At 51.5% G+C, this 25,722-nt stretch overlaps 1 protein-coding gene across 3 annotated transcripts; it reads right to left on the bottom strand.

Annotated features, from left to right (window-relative positions):
* Positions 1–3,231: 3,231 nt before the first annotated feature.
* On the bottom strand, positions 3,232–24,829 carry Scnn1a (sodium channel epithelial 1 subunit alpha). 3 transcript variants are annotated; one of them, XM_041638405.1, is made up of 13 exons: positions 24,313–24,829; positions 23,711–24,132; positions 15,178–15,451; positions 14,055–14,245; positions 9,618–9,721; positions 9,099–9,262; positions 8,569–8,667; positions 8,276–8,393; positions 5,180–5,258; positions 5,014–5,071; positions 4,734–4,789; positions 4,528–4,603; positions 3,232–4,137 (listed from the first exon to the last, which is right to left on the bottom strand). In XM_041638405.1, exons 2-13 carry the CDS (start codon positions 24,124–24,126, stop codon positions 3,751–3,753), a joined length of 2,022 nt encoding a protein of 673 aa, XP_041494339.1. In that variant the 5' UTR covers positions 24,127–24,132; positions 24,313–24,829; the 3' UTR covers positions 3,232–3,750. The 3 variants fall into 3 exon arrangements, with proteins under 3 accessions (XP_041494339.1, XP_041494353.1, XP_041494343.1); XM_041638419.1 differs by having other exon boundaries at positions 23,711–24,081; XM_041638409.1 differs by lacking the exon at positions 24,313–24,829 and having other exon boundaries at positions 23,711–24,306.
* Positions 24,830–25,722: the final 893 nt, after the last annotated feature.

Below are 25,722 nucleotides of genomic sequence, written 5' to 3'. Positions count from 1 at the left end.
GGGCCTAGGGCTAGGGGACTTGAAACCAGAGTTCCTGGTCCTTCTCCCTGTGAGCCACTGCTGACTTCCAGCCTCCAGCATGCCCACCCTGATGTTTCCTCTCCCTTCCTCTCCCCTCCCCTCCTCTCCTCTGCAATCCCCAAGACAACCCCCCCACCAGAGCAGCTGGAGGTATCCCCACTGCTGGAGGCCCCATTTCCTTCCGTCATGCAGTTTTCAATGTGAATAAGCCAGGAGAAATAAATGGGAAAGGGTGCCTCAAGGTACAATTTAGTGGCAGAGAACAAGGCCTTAAATCCATCCCCAGCGTCCATGTGCACACACACACACACACACACACACATATTAAAACAGACAAGAAACCCACAGAAACCTATATGGTTAGATTCATATGGAGTATTAGCAAGTGTTTGCCACATGTTAAGTATCATACAATATCAATAATTTGTATTAATAATAACAACATTAAGGTCCCATGTTTAACATTACAAGGAACTTTTAATTGTCTGTGCAAACTGCCAACGCCATTATTACTCAGAGCCCGGCACAAAAGGGGAATTTCTTCCTTCATGGCTTAGGATGAATGCTGACTTTCCTGGGTACGGGTGCAGCTTTGAGCCAATGCAGTACTAAAGTGCTCCTTACAGCTCTGTTCCAGAAGGGAAGAACCAATGAACCCGAACCCGAGGGTGTGAAAAGTCAGCCAGTTTTCAGAGGAGATAGAATGGTAAGAAGATGACCCCAAAGCCAGGTTGGTGTCACACGCCGACAGTCCAGCACTTGTTGCTCATGCAGAGGATCAGGGCTGGGGTCCCAGCACCTACACAGCAGCTTATAGCTGTCAGTGACCCCAGTGTCATGGGATCAGACAGCCTCTCCTGGTCTCAGGTATGCATGCGGGTGCACAGACATACATGCAGGCAAGACAGCTATACACATAAAATAAAGACAGCGAATCTTTTTTGTTTGGTTGGTTGGTTTTATTTTGTTTTGTTTTTCTGAGGCAGGGTTTCTCTGTGTAACAGCTCTAGCTGTTCTGGAACTTGCTCTGTAGACGAGGCTGGACTCGAACTCACTGAGATCTGCCTGCCTCTGCCTCCCGAGTGCTGGGATTTATAGGTGTGTACTATCACTAATCTTAAAAAAAAAAAAGAAAAGAAAAGAAAAGGAGCTGGGGAGATAACTCAATGCTTAAGAGAAATTGTTGCTCTTGGAGAGGACCCAGGTTTAGCTCCCAGAACCCATAAAAATGGCTCACAAGCACCCATAACTCCAGTTCTTCTAAGAGATCTGGAGTCCTCTTCTGCCTTCTGTGGGCACCAAGCATACATGTGGTGCACACGTTCATGCACTCTGGCACAACACTCATATACATGATTTAAAATAAACAAACAAGAAACTCACACTCATATACACGACTTAAAACAAACAAAGAAACCCACACTACTTTTGAAGGAAGAAAAGAAAATGTGATAGTGGTCAAAACAGGGGACTAGAGCTGGTTGGGTAGGGAAGGCAGACCAAAGGCTGAAGGAAAGAGCCTCAGAAAACAGCCTCCCTCCCCCTCCCCCACCCCCACCGCCCACACAAGCATGTGTACACTGATTCCAAAGGGCACTGGGCTCCAAGTCCCTGTGACGTGGGCCCTGGACGCAGTCCTGCCATTCAATACCCAGCCTTATAGAGAGTTCAGGTGAATCAGTGGGGAGCAGCCTGGTTCCAGGCGGCTCTGTGAGAGTGACAGTCCAGGGTAAGTCATTTCACCTTTCACCTGCCAAGGCTGGCAAGGACAAGGCAGAGAACGGAACCCCACTTTCCGTTAATGCTCTGACCCCAGATAACGACCGGACATGGAGCGGCAATGCACGTGGATAGGAGGAACCTGGAGCTGGGAGAGGGTGGGGAGCTGGGAGGGGGGACTACAAGGACTACAGCCTCCAGAATAGAGCCAACCAGGGATGGGCAGGGCAAAGCTGGGGCCAAACAGAGAGGGAGAGAAGGCCAGAGCAGCCACACCTGAGGCTCCGGCAGGGACAATGTTGAAACAGTATCATTTCCTGTCATTTACAGGAGTCTAGGAAAGGGAAGTCAAAGTCTTCACATGGCACGCATGACCAAAGTCCCCGTTCCTTCTCCTCTTTCTACAAGATCCCCTCCTCCCTCATGCCTCTGATCCCAGCACTCAGAGGCAAATGGATCTCTGTGAGTTCAAGGCCAGCCTGGTCCACAGAGTGGGTTCCCTGAAAGTGGGGAAAAAAGACCCCCCTTCCCCTCTGGCTCCTACGGATAGAAATCGTAATGAATGGAAAAATAGGAACCAATTCCAAATCTTATTCCACAACGCAACAAGACAGGGTCGCTTTTGGTTCTCAGCTCTGATGATTGGATGGGCAGAGGAACTGCAGATGAGAAAAGTGGGGTTCCACTCAGACGTTCCCCAGTTTCTCTTTACTGAAGCCAGGAGGCTTCCCTCTGCCCCTCTTGCTATGAATAAAGAAGACTACCCAAGGCTCTGATATTCTGGAAGAACTGGTCCTGGTCTCATCCTCCTCCACCACCAGGGCAGTGATGGGAAGGAGGGTGGCAGAGGTTACATCACAGCTGGGTGGAGTCTGGTACCACTAGGGTGTGATAGGGAGGAGGGTGGCAGAGGTTACATCACAGATGGGTGGAGTCTGAAGGAGAGCCTTCTTAATGACGTGGAGCAATGACAAGTTTGGCATGACTGTCTGTGCCCTCCCCTCTACTCTAGGGCCTCCCAAAAACTAGACAGTGCCTCTGGGGCTTGCATTAGCTCCTTGCCCATTTCATGGGGCCCCATCCGGCTCTGCAAACATTGTTTTATGTAACAAGGATTTATTGGGTACCTGTCTGCCTGCTCCAAGTGGAATACTGGGCTCGACCTCAAGGATACAAAAATGAGCAAAACTCGGCCCTGGCCACAAGGAGTTCACGATCTATTCAAGGAGGCAGACACACATAATATAGTGCACTATGGAGCAAAGGGAGTGGGGATAACCCTGGCAGAGACAGGATAGGGTAAGAGGTCACAAAAAAAAAATGGTGTCTTTGCACAGGGGCCTAAGGGATGCATAGAAATTCTCTTGGAGATGGTAGAGGAAGCGTCAAGGCTGAGAAAATAATTAAGACAAACAAGTATGAAGGGCCTGGTGCAGAGGCCCTGGGGTACGGTGTATCGAATGAGACAAGAGTCTTGGAAATGAAGGCGAATGGTCAAACCTTTACTACACGCCTCTTACTCTAGCCCCCAGTGGGGAGTCGGGAAAGGGGAATTGCCAAAGAACTAACAAAGGGGGCTTTTGGGTGGGGTTCCCCACCCAAGTTCAAGAGGGGGAGCAGACATCTGTGTCTCTGAAGGCGGTGAGGCCGGGCCAATCTCTGGTCATGGGGTAGGAAACCTGTGGCTGCTTTTCTGCGCCTTGTTTATATTTGTTCCTTGGTCGTTTCCCAGGAAAGTTCCTTGTCAAAGCTCCAAGTCTGGCTTGGCTGATCCAAGGGAAAAGGAGACTTGTCTGAGCTTGTGCGGAAAGCAGTGTTCAGAAAAAGGAGCCCGGCAGCTCAGAGCAGCTCATTAGCCCTTCTCTGGACAGCTTCCTGGGCCCCTTACTTAGCCCACTCCCTCAGGCGCACCAAAGACAGTTGGGCAGCTGTGGACAGTGCCACTGAAGAGGAGATATTCTTCAGTTTACCCAGGAGCACTGGCCTGGGTGAGAGAAGCATTCTGCTCTCTCAGGGCTCCCCCGGAGCGCAGGCAGAAGGGCCAGGCACTGCTGAGTCCAGCGGATGGGCACGGGGGCCTAGGGTGGCATATGCAGGCGGTGGGGCCGTCAGGGCCAGGGAGGGGGTTGTGCCCTGCTGGGGCAAAGAAGGCAGTGGAGATGTAGGGTGGGGACAGAAACGGGAGGGGAAGGAGGAAGCTGGGGTGGAGGCCACTTCCCTGGCCCCCCTGGCCCCTCGTCCTGGAGACCAGTACCGACTTCGAAACCTGTGCAGCAGCATGAGGACTGTGATGACCAGGAGATCAAAGATGAGCTCTGCCATCTCCACCACAGACAGCACAGAGGAGCCAAACCACAGGCTCCACTGGCTGCCTAGGTTGGACAGGAGGCTGACCATCTGCCGAGAGAAAGAAGCACCCGCATCCTTACCAAGCCAGCTCCCTTTGCACCCGGGGGCCAAATGGGTCTCCCCACAGTGCAGGGGCAACTCCTGCTTATCATTCCCCACAGAAAAAATGGTCATGAGCCCTGCAGAAACTGGGGTGCATCTCAGGGGCCTTTTCCCAGCTGTCTGTCACACGTGCATGCCTCCCACTATCAGACCTCACACCCCAGATCCCTCTCTCTGATGACCTCACCTTATCCTAGACTCAACTTCCTTTTCCTTATCTTCTACCTCTCCGGCACAAACCCTTCTGACCCCACAAAGACAACCCCTCATCCTCCCTCAGAGCTACCCTGCCAAACCCCCAGGAGATCCAGGCTCCCTAACTAAGGCAGGCCCTACCGTGACAGAGGGAGACTCCGAATTCGTTTTATAGTTCAGTTCCTTGAAGTAGATGTTGAGTTTAGCAACTCCATTTCTTTGGGAAGGGGGAGAGAGCAGGAAGAAATGTTGGAGGGTTAATTCCAAAGGCCCTCTTCCCAATTCCCCCATGAGAACCCCCTTTCCTCCCCAAGGATCCTGCCCAGGAGCTCTGGAGCAGGCCTGACCTTTTGTTGTTGATTGTGTAATTGTTCTGCAAGGACAGCATCTGGAAGATCCAATCCTGGGGGGAAAAAAAGGGGTGGAGATGGCAAGGAGGTCACCCTGTATCCCTCATGTGTTCAGGGATGGACACCCCTGTACCCCTCAGGTTTTCAGGGATGGATGGCATCACTCATATATAACAGCATGTATAATTCTCAGAGGTCCACTGTGTTATACATGCACATTTGCACGTGTGTGCAACTATGTTCACATACGCATCCATCCCTCCACTCCCCACTTTACCTGGGACTTCACGGACGGCCATCGTGAGTAGCCAGCAGAGAGCTTGTAATTGGTCACACTGCGAACAGATTGAAGTGCTCAGTGAAGGAGTGGGGTTCTGTTAGCTACCTCCATCTTACCCAGTCAAGCAGTCCCTGCCCAGCCCACACTGGGGAAGGACCCTTACCTGCATGGCTTCCGACACTTGGAGAAACAGCCCAGGCTGTCCAAGGAGAAGGCGCCCTGCAGCTTATAGTAGCAGTAGCCTGTGGGTGCAAAGAAGGGCCTGTTTTCTGAGGGCATCTCCCCCTTCTCCACACACAGAGCCTTCCACACCGTCTGGGCACCCACTTTTCAACAAGAGCATTTCAAGGGCGCCTCAGGAGTGGCGACCACACAAAACTGTTTATGAAATTAAGCTAAGCTGGGGACAGGGGACAGCCACAGAAATATGTGTTCAAAAGGCACACAAGTTAAAGTCAGAGAAAATGGGGACAATGACTGCATAATAAAGGGGTAAACCACAATGAGATACAATTTTACACTCATTAGGAAAGTTGTTCTAAACAAAACTGCCAGCAAGGACCACTGGGACAATCATCTACTCCTGCTGGGAATACGAGAAGTTGCAGCCACCTCCAAAAGTACGGCAGTCCCTCAGAAAGGCTAAACAACTAACATGAGCCCAGCTGCTCTCCTAGGTGCGGAAGGAGAGAACTGGGAATGTAAGCCCACACGAGGACATGGACACAGATGTTCACGGCAGCATTAGTCACAAAGACCCAAATAGGAAACAACCGAAATATCCGTCGACTGGCTACGTGGATAAACAAGATGTACAACCAGCTGGGAACAGTGGTCCACACCGGTCATCCTGGCATTTGTGAGCCTCAGGCAGGAGGATTGCTGTAAAGCTGAAGCCAGCCTGGGCTACAGGATGAGATTCTGTCTCAACAAACGAAAGTTTTATAACTGCAACAGGAAACTACTCTGTCACAATGCGTGTTAGCATGGTTGGACCCTGGAAGCATGTTACGTGAAAGAAGCCGGGGCAAAGGTCATATGCTCATGACTCCATCGACATGAAATGTTCAACACCTGGGCTAGTGATTTCTCAGCAGCCGGCATTGGGGGCTGGGAAACTTGGGGGACTACTCATAGGTAAAAAAGTTTCTTTGGGAATGATTTCAAGAATTCTAAAATTGGTGGTGATCATGGGACCAGAATTAAAGCCCAACACCAAAAATGGCAACTATATTTAACTAAAACCCTATAGTTTGAGTGAGTAAACTCTAAGACGCAAATTACTTCAGTAAAACAAGATGAAAAAGAGGAGAAGAATGGGACATGGGGCCCTCCAATGGGATTGAGGAGCTCCAAGCATTTTTAATCTTAAAAGAATTATCGAGACAGTGGTGAAGCATACTTTTAATCCCAGCATTAGAAGGGAGAGGCAGGCAGATCTCTGAGTTCAAGGCCAGCCTGGTCTATATAGTGAGTTCCAAGACAGCCGAGCTATGTATCAAGACCCCATCTTAGTAAATAAATAAATATAAGAACATAGGCTGGTGGGGGTGGCATATGCCTTTAATCCTACCACTAAATCCCAGAGAGGCAAGTGGAGCTCTGTGAGTTCAAGGCCAGCCTGGTCTACCCAGTGAGTTCTAAGATAGCCAGGGCTACATAGAAACCCCGTCTCAACAAAAACAAGACAAAGAACTTGGAAAGAGTTGCTGGAAAGCAGGGAGGGAAATAGAAGAGGGCCTACCAAGTCGGCCACCCACCGCCCTGTTCATCTGGGACTCACGGGACTCGTGTCCTCCCTGCTCTCCAGGCTTCTCCCATCTGAGAAAGAAGCTGATACCAAGTAGCCTCTGAGTTCCCTCCAAGATTGTGGGGGCAGAGACTGGAAGCAAGGGGCAAGGAGCAGGAGGCAGGGAGCAAGAGGCAGGGGGCGGGGATGGGGCAAGGAGGCAGGAAACTGGGGTCAGAAAGCTGGGAGCAAGGGGCAGGAGCAGGAAACTACCCTAACAAGAGAGGTGACAGGAAAAGTCCTGTCAGAAGCAATCCAAGGCAAAAAAGCAGGCAGGTGGGACTAGGACCGAGGTGGAACAACTCCAGAGAGCCCTCCACGTGCCCACAGCTGCTAGTGCCTTGTCCCCTCCAGCAATGGCTGTGGCCCACTTCCTCCCTTTCTCACCCTGCTAGAGAGCTGGGTATGTAAAGCTGGGATGATGGTTAGAAGGGCCCCTGGGAGGAGGAGTTAAAGGGGTCACTAAGAGGAGGGGTTAGAGGGGCCCCTGGGAGGAGGGGGTTAGAGGAGCCCCTGGGAGAAGGGGTTAAAGGGGCCCCTGGATGAAGAGGTTAAAGGGGCCCTGGAGGAGGGGTCTGAAGGACAAGTGTCTGTGCAGATGAGAGCACGCAGATCAGGAACATGAGGATCTCCTGCCATGCATGGTGTCCTGGTAGGACATCTTTCTCCCTGCATTCTAGCATAGCTCTGCCACAGTGGAAAGGAAAAGGGTGTGTCCAAAACAATGGCCGGATAACAGGACATGCCAGGGCTCTCCAACTTGTTTGGTTGTGCCCTGCTCCAGGTAAAAACATTCTCTAACAGAGGAATGTGCATTTGATTTATAAATTACACGCCTGGGGGAGAGGTGGCTCAGTGGGCAAAGGCCCTGCGCCTGCTCGGAGTTGAATCTGTGAGCACCGCCCCCCCTATACACACACACAGGTGTGCAGGGAGGAAGGAACAAGGAAAGAGGAAATGAAGGAAAGGGAGAGAGGGAGGAAAAAGAAAGGAAGGTTAATTTAAAAAACACTCAGAAATTGCATCACTGGAATGCTGAAAGGATAGAATACATAGTTTCTAAAGCACCAAGAGATGAGATGGAAACACAGGACTCCTAATAATTTCTTCCTGGGCCCCAGGGAGCTGTTGGGTGCTCTACCTAACCCCACCCCACTTCCCCACCCCTGTTGAGCATCCCAAGAACGAGTAGGCACACTGAAGTGGCTGCGGAAGAGCTCACTAGGCACACACACTTCCTTCCTTCTGCTGCAGGGTGTTTTTTAAAAAGGACAATCCCTTCACACAGGCACAAAAGCCCATGGCAGGAAGGAAGGAGGTGGGAAACAGGCAGAGACTCAGGGCAGAAAAGCAACCGGGAGCTGGAGACAGGGCAGGTGGGAGGGAGCCATCCCGGACAAGGGCTCCGGGAGCCAGGCACATAGGGAAGTGGAGGTGAGCAGTGGACAGGGCAGGGGCTCCCCAGCTCACCCCAGGAGCTCTGCTTCCGGTAGTCACAGAACTCTACATCCTTGGGCTTAGGGTAGAAGATGTAGGCACAGCCGCACTCCTTGATCATGTTCTCCTGGAAGCAGGAGTGGATGCAGACCTGGAAGGAAGGGAGGGGCAAGAGGCTTCACCCCTGGCCCAACCTCACCCCGCCCCAAGTGCAGGAAGGCTGAACCCTCTGAACCACTGCTCCACCAGGACCCTTTCTGCTACTCCATCCCTCCACCCTGCTGACCACTGTGCAGCCCCCAATGGCTGCAGCACGCTCTGTGTACCTGCTGCGTGTACTTGGAAGGGTAAAGGTTCTTGACAGGGACATCGCTGCCATTCTCGGTACAGTCACCATAGTTACCTCCAAGGCTGTCCAGGGCTTCCTGTGAACCCGTGGATGTCAAGAGAGCACTGGCGAGGGGGCACAGCCCTGGCTTTTCAGTCTTCCCTCAATCTCAACTACCAACTCACACCCTGCCAGCAACCCGTCAGTCTCCCCATCTCAAAGCATGCCCCAACACCCCCAAACACTCCTCCTGGTACTATTTTCTAGCCCCTGCATGGGTCCAAAGCATCCTCTGGAATTCTAAGGATGTCTTGAACCCTCCTTAGCAATGGAGGTCTCCTCAAAGCCTTGTTTCCCAGGCCCCCTTGCTTAGCTCCCCCATCCAGTTCCGCTCCTGAAGACCTCCACATCGTGAAACTACTCACGTGACCCCCTTCAGTCTCCTGGCTACCAAATCCACCTCTCATTTCCCATCTTCCTCCCGCCAGTGGGGCCCTCCTCCCAGGTTCCCAGTCAGAGCATCCTTGCCTTCCTCATGCTGATGGAGGTCTCCACACCAGGCCGCACGTTGAAGCCACCGTCATCCATAAAGGCAGGCTCATCCTGCCCGTGCACCATCACCCTGGCCCCTGTCACTGTGGACAGCAGGGGGATGAAGTCGTTCTGCTCTGTGCGCAGTGTCAGAGACAGACCTGAGGATGCAGTAAAAGAAGAGTTGGGGATGGAGACCCACCCTCTCACCCTTGCAGAGCCCTACATCTCCTGGTGGAACAAGGCCTGTAAGCCCCTCAGGTAGACTTGGGAACCCAGAGCTGGATCCTGGGCCAGGCTTAAAGCATAGAATTCCTTCCATACCTAGAATGGGCTATGGGAGTAGCGGCTTTGTCCTTTGGGAGAAAGCACAGGCAGACCTTTCCAGAATAGCGAGGGGCATATCAAGGGGGGACCCAGAAGGTGCCCAGCATCTCTAGATCATAAGCTCAGGGAGAGTAAACATGAATGAGGCAGGTTGGCCGGAAGGGCAAAGTGGGGACAGGAGTTGCTCACCATTGTTGACTCCAGGCATGGAGGACATCCAGAGATCGGAGTTGTTCTTGTTGTTGAAAGTGTAGCAGTTCCCGTACATGGGGTGGTGGAAGTGAGAGTAATTCCTGATGGGTAAGAGAGCAAAGACGACAGGATCAGAGAGGTGAGTAGAGGGGGTGAGCGGAGCAGGTGAGGAAGAGAAATCATCCCGCCCCCCCAGACTTTCAGGAGCATCTGTTTCCTGCCACCTTCTGTGTGTCCACACAACCCTGGGAGGTCGGCCATGCTCCCTCGGTCACTCCGGCCAACAGCCTCAAATACATCACACAAGACAGGACACACCGACAGGATGGCTGACCCGGGACTTACATAAGTGATCTTGTGTATTATAGATCTTATTTTAGCAAAACAAAAGTCTCCTAAGCTTTGTGTTTAAGATCCGCCCATGACGCCCCATTAGATCCACTGGTTCTACCTGTGACATGTCACCCATGGAGTGAACCCCCACATTCCCTCCCAGCTGGTGGGGATCCCAAGGCTGCACAGTGAGGATGGGCCTGGGCATCTCCTTGAGAGCCCAGCTTCTCCTCCTCTGATCTTACTTCTTGGTTCCTTGTGTCCTCCTGTGTTATATTAAGACATCTACAGTGCTCCTAACTTCTTGGCATCTAAATCTTGGTTCTCCCTTCGGGTTGTGACATCCGTGAGGGCAGGAACCACACCTCTTCATTTTTGTCTTATTCTGGGGTCAGATACATGGTTGCTGGCATACAGACAACAAGGGAGTTCACTAATGCGTAGTTACTGAATGCGTTCATGAAGGAAATGGAGAGATGGAGGAAAACAGCATTAGAGGAGGGGGTGAGCCCACAGCGAGCACGGAGCAGAGGGAAGACATTTGGAACACAGGGAGGAAAGGAAGCCGTGTTTTCCAGAGGCTTCAGTGCACCTGCATATCTCAGATGATTGGGTCCAAAGATGGTCTAAAACAGGCCTGGGAAACAAGAAGAAAATCACACAGGCCCTGCTGCCACAGTAGAAACACAGAGTGACAGCAAATACAGGTTCCAAGAGCTCCTTGGGGAGAGCGGACCTGTGTTCTACGTCCTGCTATCTGGACATAGCGGTGGGAACAGGACAAGAGGAAAATGAGGTTCTGGCCTGCGACCAGTAGAGAAGTAAGAGAGGACACTGACCAGAGGTAAGTGTGGCTTTGGTCATGTGGCCCTGAGTTAGCCATATTTCCCACGGACAGTCTCTTTCTTACATACACAAACGCCACAAACAAATTTTAAAGAACAAAGCCCCATCCAGCTGTGGCAGTACGCTCCTTTAATCCCAGTGCTAGCATGAGGCTCGCTGGGGCTACAAGCTGCAAAGTGAGCTCCAGATCAGCGTGGGAGAAGACTGAGACCTTGTCCAAAAGAAAAAGAAAAAGAAAAAGAAAAAAAAGTGGGGGTTACTTAGGGCTAAGTTAAAGTCTTAATACTTAGTAAGAACTGTATAAGCTTCTCATTAAGGTGCCAGAGATTCATCAAATTGCCTAAAGTACAAAGAGAACAAGGGCTGGCAAGATGGTTCAGGTGGCAAAGGTGCTTGCTGCCAAGCTTGTCGCCCTAAGGTTGAGAAAGCCAACTCCCTGAATTTGCTCTCTGTCCACACACATGCACATATACAAATAACTAAAGGCAATTTGTTGTTGTTTGTTTTTTAAGATAGACAATAACAGGTGGCAGGCGTGGAGAATTTAGGTCCCTCGGGATTGCTGATAAAGAAGTGTGTCCCTGCACACGGGTCCAGCAGTGCTTCTGAGGGTGAAACAGTGACGGGACCCAGGACGCCACTCCTATGTGCATCCAGGGGAAACTAAAACACTATCAGTGTGCAACCTCACTCAGGCACATACAGGTCAGGGTCATTCATAAGGGCCAAAGAGCAGGTGTGTCCCATATCACAAGGCTGTGTCTATACAACACGGCATTATTTGCTCATACATGAGTTCTGACACATGCTATATATATGTACCTAGTACATGCTAGGCCATAAATCTACCGCTGAGCTACATCCCTGTCCCTTGTGTGAAATCTCCACAAAGAGCAGCCCATGGAGACAGGAAGCAGATTGGTGGCTCCCAGGGCTTGAGTGAGATGGAATGGGGAAATGCTAATGGGTAAACAGGTTTCTTGGTGGTGGGTGGGAAATATGCTCTAAAATTAGACAGTGGCAATGTTTGCACAACTCTAAAGATATTTTAAAACCACTAAACTGTACGTATGAAAAGAAAGACTCTTACTACATGTCATGAAGGAAAAGATTGTGTCTGAGGATGTAGCTCAGTGATACTGAGTGCTTGCCTGTGTGTTGTGAGGGCCCTGGGTCAGAACAACAACAATAACAAAACCAGAAGAAAAAAAGGAAAACAAAAGAGAAGAAGAAGGAGAAGAGAAGGGCCCAGAAGGCCATGCTAAGGAAGTTCAGTTAGACTCGCAAGGCCACAGGAACTGCAGAGGGTTGTATTGTATTGATGGTATGTATATGAATGCTTCGCTTGCTTGTAGGTATATCTGTGTACCATATGCACGCCTGGTACCTGTGGAGACCGGAAGAGGGTGCCGAATCACATGGAACCAGAGTTCTGGACAGCTGGGAGCTGCATGTGAGTGCTAGAAACAGAGCCCTGGTCCTCTGCAGGAGCAGCCAGTGCTCTTAACTGCTGAGCCATCTCTCCAGCCCCTTCTTTAGAGGATTCTGAACAGGACTGACTATAATAGTTAATATAACAAAGTCAAGCTCCCTGCTATGATTCAGAGATGCGTCTCCATTCCTGTTTTGGGAAGTGACTTCCCAATGTGTTGAAAATGGGATCCAATAGGACGAGATAGGGTCACGGGGTGAATCTTCATGAATGGATCGGTGGCATTACCTCGAGTTCAAGGGAGGGTTAGCTATTGTAAGACTGGGCTAGTATTTAGTCAGGTCCCTTCCTGCTTTCTCTTTCACACGCTCACTTTCCCTTCCTCTTTAGCTCTGTCATGCTGTGGGAGCCCCAGTCAGGTTCCGGCACCAGGCTCTTGGACTTCGCACCCTATCGTACTGTAAGAAATGGATGAACGTCTTTCTTCGCAAATCACCTAGTCTGTAGTATTCTGTTCCAACAAGAGAAAGGGACAAAGACTTCCTGGGAAGAACGAAGGGAGGAGGACGTGGAGGCAGGAGGTCAGACAGCTTGCAGGGTTGTTTCAACAATCCTGCTGAGAAAGGATAGGGCTCTAAGCTGAGGAAGGAACCTGCGTGCCAAGACAAAGATGAACTGTGGGCTCGCTGGGAAGGGAGGCAAGAGCTTGGAGTGGACAAAGGCAGAGAACAGGGACAAAAACTCCAGGTGGATGGCGCCAGGGAGGCTTGGTGACAGGTGCGGCTGGCCCAGGCTTAGCGGCCTCACTCCCCAGCTGCTGACTTTCATCCTTAGACAAACAGAAAGTACAGACAGGTACGGACGCACGTGAGCACATGGGGCAGGTGACACCTGGCCCTGCTGCCGCTCTGGTGACACGGGAGGGAAGGGCCCCCCTGCAGAGTAGAGCTATTGCTTCAATGCCCTTCCTCAACCACGCAGGAGCTAGCCCTTGAACACCAAGGAACAGAGGTGAAGCGGGAGTAGGAGGCCAGAGGCGACAGAAAGAAGCCCCCTTACTTCCACCTCCTGCCAGCTCTCAGAGAGCTGGATAACTGACTGTGACCTCTTTGGAAGGACACTCTGACAGGGGTCCTAACAGACATGCCTGAGGGACAGTGGGATGTGGAAATCCTTAGGACAGCCTGTGCCTCTGGGCCTGTCGCTTCCCCTGTTTAGGTGCAAGAGGGCTGACCCCAGCATGCCCTGGAGCGTATAAAGGGCCCTCACATCTGCCATCTCACGCACTGGATGCCACTCTTAAAATAGGTATTAGCGTCATTGTCTTCACATCACTTGAGTAAAAATGCCAAGAGGGCAAGGATTGTGTGCATGTATGTATGTAGGTAGGTAGGTATGTATGTGTATATGTGTGTATGTGTGTATATACATGTATATTTCTTCCCCTGTACTATACCCCACATGCCTACAACAGAGTATGGCACGTGGCCACACAGAAACATTTATTGAATAAACCTCCTTTCCTGTGTTTTGATTTGTTTCCCTTTACAAAGAGAAGGCTCTGAAGAACGGTGTGAAACGAAAGAGTCACCAGGCCGAGAGACAGAAGCACAGAGGGGACCCGGGAGACCTTCAGCCCACAGATCTCAGCACCCTGCTATCTACAGGGGACCTGCTGGGCATAGACTCGGGCCTCTGGCTAGGGCTTGTGCGTTGCCCAGCTCGTATCTTCCCTCCCCTAGCCAACAAGCATTTCCTGAGCCCTCAGGAGGACCCAGGAAGGAGACTCTTGAGGAAGAACTGAGCCACCAGGGTCTACTCACGCCCGGTCGCAGGGGGCCTGGTTGAAGCGGCAAGTGAAGATGAAGTTGCCCAAGGCTTCTCCCTCTAGGGATGGCAAGGTGCCGGGCAGTCTGGACAGAATGTTGATGTAATGGAAGCGGTACCACTCCCTCACTGCGTCCACCCCTGATGAGTACGTCTGGTAGAAGCAGTCCGATTTGTTCTGGTTGCACTGCACACAGAGATCAGAACGTCAGTGCCCATCAGGGAGCCACCAAGGTCAAAGAGCGAGAGGTGAGGCGTCCCGAGGGCTGATGAGCAGGTCCAGGGAACAGGGTGTAGGCAGAACAGAAGGGGAGAAACACAGTCGCCCCTAGGAGAGTTGACCAGAGGAACACAGGACCCAGGCTGTGGTAGGCAGTGTCTCACTGCAGCTTCTTTTTTTTTTTTTTTTTTTGGTTTGTCGAGACAGGATTTCTCTGTGGTTTTGGAGCCTGTCCTGGAACTAGCTCTTGTAGACCAGGCTGGTCTTGAACTCAGGCAGGAAGAGAAGCAAGAATTCTCCTCTCTCACTGGTGTGAATACTGGGGAATCAAAAGGTTTGTTTCCACAATAGAGATGGTCTAGAACTCCTACATGCTGGTGGTCTGGCCCATCACTCCAGGGCCTCCCTTCTCCTTCACTCGCTGACCCTCTCCCCTTTCCTCCTTTAGTCTACAAGTTTAGGGTCTGGGGATGTAGCTCAGGGGAAGAGCCCTTGCTAAATACAGGCAAGGACCTGGGTTACACCACACACACACACACACACACACACACATCTCATTTTACTAAGGGGTCCAATTTACTTGCTCTCTGTTACAGGCTAGCAGAACCTCAGTTCTCCGTTCGTTCTGTCACCAGAGGGTCTCAAATGAGTCCCATCAATAAGGACTAGAATTTAGAAATGTATATTTTCTGCAACAGACTTTACTTCCCGCCACTTATCCCTTGCCACATAAGCTGCCAGCAAAGTGGCACAGGTGGCTGTAGCGTTCTTTTTTTGCGACCATCCATCCATCCATCCATCCATCCATCCATTTGTATTACTCTCGGTCTGACAGAGTGGGCGGGGCCATTGGACGGGTGAGCGCGTGGGCGGGCCCGGGACCGAGGGGCGGGGATTACCAGTTGGAAGCCGATCTTCCAGTCCTTCCTGTCCACTTGGGGGTTGTTGTCGCGCACACTGGAAGACGAGCTGCGTGCCGAGCGGGCTGGGTTGGGCTGAGGCGGTGCGTATAGTCGCTGCAAGGGGTACGGAAGAGCACTCCTGAGGTTGCGGGTGCTGCGATGGCGGGCCCCAGCCTTGACAGTGTAGGAGTAGTTGTATTTGTATAGTTCAAAGAGCGTCTGTTCCGTGATGCGATCCAGTTCTTCCAGCTCCTCTTTAATTTCAGTGTATCTGAAATGGCCAATGGGGAGGAGGTCGGTCTAGGGGTGGCCCGCCGCTGGGCAATGGTTTTCTCCATAAGCGGAGGGAATCAGTGATCACTCTGATGGCTCGAGAACTGACTGGGAGTAAGTGTATAAATAGATGTGTTCGCAGTGGAAGCCTAGGCCAGGACTTGTCTGTTGCTACCTGTTTGCCCGGGATGGGTGGGGGCTCTTCACTTCCTTAGCCTGGTAGCTCAGGTCATCCTGCCTCATCCCCTTTGGGGAGGGTGGCCTTCGGAAGTGCCTGTCAACTGTGTCTTCAAATCCAGACTTCTCAGCAAATGCACTTTCAGAATCTCCCTGAACTGCTGTAAAAATACCAGTTGTAGTAGCCACCCTTCCCTTCTCCAGAGGCCTTGCTTTAATGAGATTTGGAACGGACCAAAACACTGTCCCATATAAATCCCTACATTCCTCATTCCCAGTACTGGCCATCTTATTATCTGTATGGTGGACATCAACATAGCTGGCCTTAGAATGACAGTCTACAAAACAAAACACACAGTTGGTAAATTAAACCAGGCTGCGGGATGCAAAATCAATACACAAATATTGATTGTATTTCTAAATAGCAAAAAAGAACTAGAAAATGAAAATAACAGCACGCTGGGGATGGAGACTGGCTCTGCGATTAAGGGTACTCAGGTGCTTCCAGAACCTGAGTTCAGTTCTCAGCCCCCACAATCGAGCGCTCACAACCCCCGTAACTGGAGTTCCCGGGGAATCTGACTCCCTCTTCTGGCCCCCGACCACATTCACACATGTGGCATACACTCACAGACATGCGCATGGACACATAAATAAAAACATATTTTTAAAAACAGAATTTTGAAGAAATCTGATAAACTTAGGAGTAAATCTGATTTTAAAAAAGGATAAGCTAGGTTTCTTCCACTGCAGAGCACACTGAAACCCTGCTAAAGACCAAAAGTGCAAACATAAGGAATCACACAGCTGGCCATGCACTAGATGTCGCCGGGTCTCCCAACTTGATCTTCAGATTCCATACAATCCAGACCCCGGATTCAGCAAACACTTTAAAACTAAGTGGAAGGCGGTTCGAAGGTCTATGAAAACGCAGAGTCAGCTCAGGCTGACCTCCAGTTTGGAATCCTCCTGCCTTAGCCTCACGAGCAGCTGAGCTTACAGGTACACGCAACGACAATGCCTGTTTGCAAAGAACCTGCTGTGGCCAAAACAACTGTGGAAAAGAAAAAAGCTGGAGGATTTACACTACCTGAGTTTAATATTTACTGTAAAGGGGGCTGGCGAAATGTCTCAAGAGGGTAAGAGCACTGGCTGCTCTTCCAGAGGACCTGGGTTCAATTCTCAGTACCCACATGGTAGCTCACAACTGTCTGTAACTCCAGTCCAGGCTATGCATCCTCTTTTAATCTCCATGGGCACTGTATGCTCATGCTGCCAAGACATACATTCAAGCAAAACACCTATACACTTAAAATACAGTAATAGTAATAATTTTAAAATATTTACTGTGCCAGGCATGGTGGCATACATCTTTAATCCCAGCGTTGGGAAGATAGCAGCAGGCAGATCTCCGAGTTCTAGGTCAACCTGATGTACAGAGTGATTTCCAGGTCAGCCAGGCCTACATAGTAAGACCTTGTCTCAAAAAACAACATATATAATATATGTAAAAGAGGAATTGACTGGAAATGTCCAAATCTTGACTATTAAATGTCACTTAAAGAAAAAATTTGAGAATCAAGTGTGGCCGTACATTCCCTTAATCCAGCACTCAGGAAGCAAAGGCAGGAGGATCTTTGAGTTTGAGGTCAGCCTGGTCTTCAGAGCCAGTGCCAGGACAGCCAAGGCTGTGAGAAGAGAAACTGTGTCTCTAAAAAGAAAAGAAAGGAAGCAAACTTCCTGCAGCAGTGAAATGACCTACTACTGCCAGAGATGCGGGATCATACACAAATACCGCTTTGTTTTGTTTGTTTTGTGGTGCCCAGGATCAAACCCAGGACCTCATAAAAGCTGGGCACTGCCTCTGCCCACCACCACTGAGCCACACCTGCAGCCCAAGGCTATTTTTTTTAATTTATTTATTTATTAAGGATTTCTGCCTCCTCCCCGCCACCGCCTCCCCTTTCCCTCCCCCTCCCCCGATCAAGTCCCCCTCCCTCATCAGCTCGAAGAGCAATCAGGGTTCCCTGACCTGTGGGAAGCCCAAGGACCGCCCACCTCTATCTAGGTCTAGTAAGGTGAGCATCCAAACTGCGCCCAAGGCTATTTAAAAGCTCATCCATGGTCCTAATGTGCCACCGTTCAGTTTAAAGCCTCCCAGTCCTCTCCTTTGGGCTCTGTTTTCATCCTGAAAGTCCAGCTGGCTGGACCCTAGTCATCCCCCCTTTTGTAACCAGCCCGATATCCTTTCTCAGGAGAAAACAGAGCTCAGATCCAAGGTGTGTGTCCAAGGCCTTCTGAGAGACTGAAATGGCATTGATGATTTTAAGAGTGGCCGTGCCTGCTCGTATGAGCACTTTTGAGGAGCCGGGCACAACCATTACATATACCGCACGATGATCTGGGCTAATACCACCGTGGTGCCCTTTTCCAAGATAAAATGGCCAAGACATGAGTCAGATCATGCCCCAGACGTGGGTGTCCTCTATTCTGTCCCATAAAGACCACTAGAGCACACACACACACACACACACACACACACACACACACACACACAAACACACACACACTGCCCCCTGCTGGAGGGGCACACTGGTGTCCCAGCTATATAATGTTGGGTAAGGAATCCGACGTCTGTGATTCCCAGCCTTGGCTGCCTGTCTGTAGAATGGACACAGAAAGTTCTGGAAAGATGAAATGAGGGAATGCTCAGGGATACAAAGTGAAGATGGCCAGACCTGGGGAAGACGAGCAGGAGCCCAGGGAAGTGTCATACGGGAAGAATCCAGGTCCCCAGCACTGCTGGGATTATTTCTGTGATACAGGTCACCACCTTCATCTCCCTCTTCCTCATCAGTACGTTACCACTTCTCTGTCTTCACCAGACTCTTCCCCACTGAGCCCATATCAGTCGGCTTCCTCTGGCCTCTTCTGGACTGGGTGCCTATGTACACCCCAGCAGTCTGGTCTCCCAACCCTTGATCCTGTACCGTGTCAAGTTCCACGTAGGAATCTCTCCCTCCCCAAGGACACTCCTCTCCATAGTATTCCCATGTCACCTTCCTAACGTCTTGTCACAAGACGTTTGTGTGACAGGATTCTGAGCTTTGGACTGGCACTAGTCAAAGCACAGTAAGCCCTCAGGTCTTGTCCTAAAACCAGGGGCTAGACAAAGGAGTCAAGACACTTCTGATGGGATGTTCTCGAGGTGATCTACCCCATATGGCCTTGACTTCCTTCCTGGGCCATGCTTATTGCCCTCACTCCTGTCTGTCTGTCTGTCTGTCAGGCAACCCGCCTGTGGGAGGTGGGTGAACTCCCTACTCCAATTCTACCGGACCTTACTATCTTCATTCTATGACTCAAGAATCCGAGGCCCATCCATAGGCAACTATCTTAGGGTCACTCATCCAGGAAATACTGATGCTAAGCTTCAAACCCAGGTTTGTTGGACTCCACAGTCCCTGATTTTTTTCCCACTACTCCTGGCTAAGGAGTGTTTAAATTTGACCATCAGCATCTCCTTTCTCTAAAGCTAGCCTCCCCTATGACTCTCCTTCTCTGAAAAGGACAGGCTGGCAGGATACAGGAATCCTAAGAGGTTGAGACTGGCCCACCTACTTTCCCATCTTTGTCTACTCCTCCATCTCTGATATATTTAAAAGGCTCCTAAACACCCACCCAGGGATCTCTAAAGCATTCCCAGTCAGCATTCCGGAATACTTGGCAGAGCTGAGAATAAAAGACAAACCCGTCTCCTTCCTTAGCGATGGGTACCCCTGTGCTTAGAGCCCTTCTTCCTGTTTCATCCAGGAAAGTCTTGACTTTCTCTAATCACTTTTACAGGCCCTGGTCTCCCAAGCAGCTCTGAACAATGCTAAGGGGGCACACACAGAGACCCCACAGCCCCAGCTTGTGCCCCAATACATTCACATGTAGATGTCCAACAAGTAGCCCTTCTCCCTCATGAGTGGGTTCTGAGCTCTGAGATCACACATGGAATTCAGTCCCTGCGATAGTGATTTAAGAACTCACGAACTGTGGAGGGTAAGGACTGCCAGAAAGGTGAATGTGGATGCCATGCTTAGACAGATGGGTACGCTGAGCCCTTCTGGCCTCAGAACAGGACTGTTGTTGCCACCCGGCAACAAGATCCATTTTTTCTTTAGGAAGAGTTAGCGATAACGAACCCTAACTGCAGTCTCCCTTAGGCTGTCAGGGTGATGCTATGTAGAATTCCACATTTTAATGAGCTGGCCCTGGCTACATAGAGTCTAACCCTTAGTGACCTAAGGCATCTTTTATGGATAACCAGTTCCCAAAATAACAACTCATAAAACTTTTTCCTCAGCAATACAATGAGTGTTCACCTTGTCCTTAAAGTAGAAGCCCCACATAGGTGGCAAAGAGTCCCTCTTCCCAGTGGAAAGGACTAAGGACCACTCTTAGTGGGGACTACGCAGCTGCGGTTGGTATTTTATTACCATGGGTATTCATTATTAGAGATAAGTGACATCACAGGGGAGTATGTCTGCCACTCATCTGCCATGTGACCTCTCAGTTGTAACAAAAGTCCCAAAAGATACTAAAGACCTAGATTCTGATTCTCACTCCTCTCAACAGCTGCTGGCTTTAGCTTCTTTTTACTTTTAGGTTCTTGGAGCCCTTCTTATTCAGGAAGCTTAACAGGGGCTAGTGAGATGACTTGCTGGCAAACCAAACCACCCAGATAAACCCAGGTAAAAAGGAGAGAACTGGCGCCGTGACACTTGAGCCCCCACCCAGGCACACACACACACACACACACACACACACACACACCTTTGCCTATGCAGGAGTTCTTGCCCTGAACCACTCCGGCCCCAGTGCCAGAGTGCCAGACAGAGAAGGCCTGAGCATTGGCCAACCCGGGCCTCAGTCTGGGCTCTCCCTGCCAGCCACTTGAGTAAAGCCGGCCGTCTAGACTGAAAAGAGTGCAGGTCAAGGGTGGCTTAGCAGTTGAGAGCCCCACCTCCTTCTGTGGCTCTCTGAGGAAATGGCCCTCTCTTAGGCCACTCTTGATGTCAAGGCCCTTGCTCTGCTCTCTCCAGGAGAGAGAGGCCATGGTCTTCACTGTTCAGGTTCTTCCTTGGTTTTCTTTTGTTGTTGTTGGCACAGGACCCCACAGGATACAACCTTAAACTCAAGTTGTACCCAGGCCTAACCATGGACTCCTGATTCTTCTGTCTTTATTTCCCAATCACAGTACCACTGGCTTGTGCCACCAGGCCTGGATCAGTTCTTCCTTATATCCAGCCCCAAGTGCCTTATGTTTGTGGGTTCTGTCTCCCATGCATGTGGAGGTGACTGGAACTCTCCTAGTGACTAGAGTTGAGAGCCAGCACAGCCCAGCAGCCAGGGCCACCTTCATAGATCCTCTGGCGGCTCAGCTGTGTCCCTCAGCAGGTGGATACCCTACTGTGTCTGCTCCACTCCAGGCTCTCTCTGGTGAAGGCCTTCTTCTTCCTGTCATCCCCTCATCCCAGCCAACAGCCATGATTCACTCTCAGTTCAGCCAGCACAAGGCTTCCCCAGCCCTGTCTGCTGCCTCTGCCTCTCTCACCGGCCCTGGCTCCCCTCCCCTGAACTCCTAGCCGAGAGTCCCCTTCTTTCTGCTGCTCTTCCTTCTGGGATCCTACCAGCCGCCCCACCTTGGGAAGTCTTGCTGTCATGTGAGAGAGAGCTTTGACGTCACACTTGAGCTGGGACTTGACTGCTATCCCGAGAGGCACCAGCTCTTAGGTGGGAACGACTTTGCATCCCAGTTTCACCACTTCCTGTCTGAGTATAACTCTGTTTCCTCATCTATAACATGGAGGCAGTAATGGTATATAGTTCCCAAATCTGTTGTGAGGATTAAGCCATTTAATAATATTTCTTTTCTTCAAGGTCAGACACCTGGGTAGGTAGACAGGGCAGCTGAGCCGAAATCACCTACATACCTTCAGCCTGGGTCTTTGGGGATAGCTAACAACACTACGTAGCTCTGGTTGGCCTGTAGCTCACAGAGATCTGCCTCCTCTGGCTCCAGAGTGTTGGGGTCAAAGGCATAAGCTACCGTACTGTACCTGGCCTGTTTACTAAGATTTCATTCTAGTTTGGCTCCATCTGGAAAACCATCTGGACATAAGTCTGTGTGGACAGGATTGTCACTGTCATTTCCCCTCATTATCAGCTACACAGCTGTGGAGCTAAGGATTTCATCTTCATCCAAAAACTGGAAACAACACAGGTGTGGTAGCAAGTGCCCTAATATCCCAGGAGTTCAAGGCCAACCTGGGCTGTATTGAGATCTTGTCTTTAGAAAAAATAGAAAAGAAAGCAACAAAGGAAACACATAAAAATGCCCACTTCGCTAGATTTTGATTGGAATTAAGGAGCAAGTGTTTAAAACATCACCCAGCACTGAATCGGGCACATAGTAGGTCTTCAGTTTCCTCCTGTATTTGGGAGTCCTCTCCTCGACCCTCCCTGCCTTCTGTGTGTCCTCTTCCTCCTCCCCCTGCAGTCAGTCACCTTCCAGTAAGAGGGATATTTTCTGTATGGACAACTGCTCCCCAGACTGGGGCAGCGTGTGTCCACTCCCTGGGGTTTTCTCCTGGCCTGTCCAGGGCCAAGCACCCAGCAGAACCTTAGAAAATATGTAGGCCTCCACAGGTTCACCCTGGCCTTCTCCATATCTCCTCATCTTTGTGCCCAAAAATATTTACTGAGTGTCTACAACCAACTTCCAGGCCCTGGCCCCTCCCCTGCCAGTACTTTCTGCCTATTCTGTCCCCAACCCTGCCTGGTCTAAGGTGAAAAGAGCTCAGAAGGTCCAATGGACAAAGGAGGCTAAGGGAGGGAACAACCAAGACCTGAAATGAAGGCGAACAAGTGATGGGAAGCTTCACTTATCCCAAGTCCCTCCTCTTGAGTATAAGACAAGGCCGAGTTTGGGGACCAAACTAACAGGATGAATCAGGACTGTGTCAGTATCGATGACTGTTGATTTGTCTCTCCTGGCCTCACGAGGATAATACCATCTCGTCCCACGTCTTTGCGAATGACACAGGAGACTGCAGAGGACTTCTAGCAGCCGGTCCTGTTCAGCTTAGTGACTCCTACTGTGTTCATTATATGGGGGCAGTTTTGCCTCTCCAGGACAGGACTTCCCAGCCTTTGTTAATCCATGACCCAACTCTGGGCCCGACAGGCTACCTGAGGGAGCCTCCACCCGCAGCGCGTGTGACCAATCCCAGCCTTCCATAATTGCCTGCATTCCTGATGTGTGTGCTCACACCCGTTTACCCTCATTCAAACACTTGTAAGAGACCTCACACTCCTTGAAGGCAGTCAGGCTCAGTTTTTATAGCGCTAATCACGGAGCGCTCAGCGTTTGTTTACGCTCCTGCCTCCCCCACCCTGCTTTAGCTTTCTGTCTCTAGTAGCTAGGGCAGCACCTGGCCCTCCATAAAGTTCACTGGATTATCACCAAGCCTCTCCCGCCCGGTGCCCAGCACCGCGTCTGGTTTAACAGTGAGTTCAAATGGTATGTACAAGTGCCCAGCCCTGCCCGCCTCTCTTCCCCATGGTTAACAGTCCAGTTTCCAGACCCAACCCGGCAAAGAGCGCCGATGAAACCCAAAACTTCAGAACACACCAAAGCCCTTAAAGGTCAGAGGCCTGGGCAGGAGGCTAAGGCAGCGGGAAGTGGCTCACCTGCATACATCAGCCAGGGACTTAGAGGACATGTGACAACCAGACTTCCCCATCCCACTCCCCTACCCTTCACCCCACACATTACCTACTCATTCCCCAATACAGCAAACCTTCCTTCTACACGAAGATCTTATCCACCTCCACAGCACCTTCAAGACCTGGACCTCCGCTCGCTGGCCTCTCTCCTCCATCACCACTCTTATTTATTGTGGGACTGGCTTGCTTTTGTGCTGCCGAGGGTGGAACTCTGGGCTTTGGGCATGCTAAGCACGTGTTGTACCACTGAGACCCCCCCAACACAAACCCATGGCACCCTGAAGACAGCACAGGGCTGACTGACCTGTAGGGATTAAGGGTGCAGACGGTGACGGCAGGAAAGACCAGCTTGTCTGAATTGAGGTTGATGTTGAGGCTGACAGGGTAGCTGAAGTACTCTTCGAACAGCAAGGCGAACTGCCAGTACATGACGCCGAAGGTGCAGAGCCACAGCACTGCCCAGAAGGCCGTCTTCATGCGGTTGTGCTTGGAGCATACCAGGCGGATGGCGCCGTGGATGGTGGTGTTGTTGCAGAAGAACTGGAAGAGCTCTCGGTAGGAGCGGTGGAACTCGATCAGCGCCTCCTCCTCCTCGCTGGGCTGTGGGGGCGCTGGGGGTTCCGGACCCAGCCCCTGCTCTTCCCGCTTGTCTCCCTTCCCCAGCTCTTGCATGAACTGAAGAGGACAAGGTTCTTGCCCCTTGCACTTGTCGCCCTCCATGGAGCCCTTAGGTGAGTTGGGGAGGTAAGGGGTCTAGGTCAAGGTTGGGCTCGGGGCTCTGGTGTGTTCCAACATTATCAGCATGAAGGCAGAACAGGGCGGCCCCTGACCGTGCCCGCATCCCACGCTGAGGCCACTCTCCCCCAGTCCTCCCACCCTCCTCCACCTTTCCAGGAGCCAGCTAACCTTCTGGAGTTGGGGCCAACCAGGCAGCACTGAGCTTGTCTGGTCACAGAGCCTCTCAGCCACCTTCGCTTGCCCGCTAGCGCCTCCTGGGTCTCCACAGCAGGCACAATGCTTGGCTTAGCAGCCTCTCCCTCTTGCCTTTTTCCTCCCTGACGGTGTGACTGGCTCCAGCTCTCACGCCCTCTTGGCCCAGCTGCCTCCTGCTTCTCTTTGGGTCTCCCTCTCTGTGCCAGGTTCTCTGAGCCTGCCTCACTTCCTCCCCTGCCTTCTCTAGCTCCTCCTGGGCCCTCTTCTCGAGCCCTGGCCTCCAGCCTCCTTCTACCTCCTCCACGGCCTCGGGAACCGCAGGGCTGCAGGAGGCCGGAGCTGACTCCGGATCCCAGCTCCCAGGTGTGGCTGGGCAGTAACTGGTTCCTTTCCAGCTGAATCTGGCAGCCGAGCCTCTCCACCCTCTCACCTGACAGGTGCAGCGCCTGGCCCTGGAGCCCGCCCGCCCGTCAGCCAGGGCTGGAAGCCGCAGAAGCCTCATTAGCATCTCAATTAAAGGTGAGCTTGGCAGGGGGAGGGTCGGAGGAGGAGTCTGACCTGGGAGCTCTCCGGGGGGGGGGGGGGGGGGGGAAGCTCTTGGGTACAGGTGAATCGGGGACCTGCTGAAGAGTTTGGGTCAGTGATTGATGGGGGAACTGGCTGGCAAGGAGACCAGGGACAGAGACTGGTGAGGTTTAGAGAACCTGAGAAGGGAGGAAGAATTCTACACACAAAAGCCAGGAAGGCAGAAGCGGAAGGAGGATGACTGTGTATAGGTGGGGACACCAGAACAAGGAAGGTGGAAAGAGAGACAGACAGGAGGACTGGGCAAAGAGCTGAGGGAGGACCGAGGAGGAGGAAAAGGAGGGAGCCAAAGGGACTCTCCTGTCAGGCAAGATAGCCAGGGGAAAAAAAACTTAAGTAGACTTCCAGAAACTAAGATCTCTTCTGATTTGGGTCTCTCAAGGTCATCCCAGGTCAGCCTCACAGCCAGGATCCCAGAGGAAAAGGAGAAGGGGTCCCCCAAAACTGGGAGTACCGGCTGGTCCTACGGTATTCTTCCCATCCTCTTCCCTCTGAACTCTTCACCCCACCTACCTGGCCCTGTCCAGGCCTGGGAGGGGCCCAGGTAAAGCAGGGGGCTGGGCTAGGTCCTAGGACATTCTGTTCTTTTTGACACCATTGGCTGCTAGGTCAGGAATGTGTAATGTCCCCTGTTGTGGTCACAGGGTTGCAGGAATGTGGGCACCAGAGGTAATGTGGGCGTGGGGGCCAGGCAGAGCTCTGTGGGCACAGACTAAGAGCCCAGAGACAGGCAGGGATGGCAGACACTGGGAGAGAGCAAGAGCTGTGTCCATGCTGGTATCCAGGGCAAGAAGGGTG

The sequence above is a fragment of the Microtus oregoni genome, unplaced genomic scaffold (assembly GCF_018167655.1).
Source record: "Microtus oregoni isolate MIOR12 unplaced genomic scaffold, Mior012 000002F_ref0000024, whole genome shotgun sequence".
Classification (NCBI taxonomy): domain Eukaryota; kingdom Metazoa; phylum Chordata; class Mammalia; order Rodentia; family Cricetidae; genus Microtus; species Microtus oregoni.
Note: the sequence above shows the minus strand (reverse complement) of the source record. Positions and strands in the feature narration are given on the sequence as shown.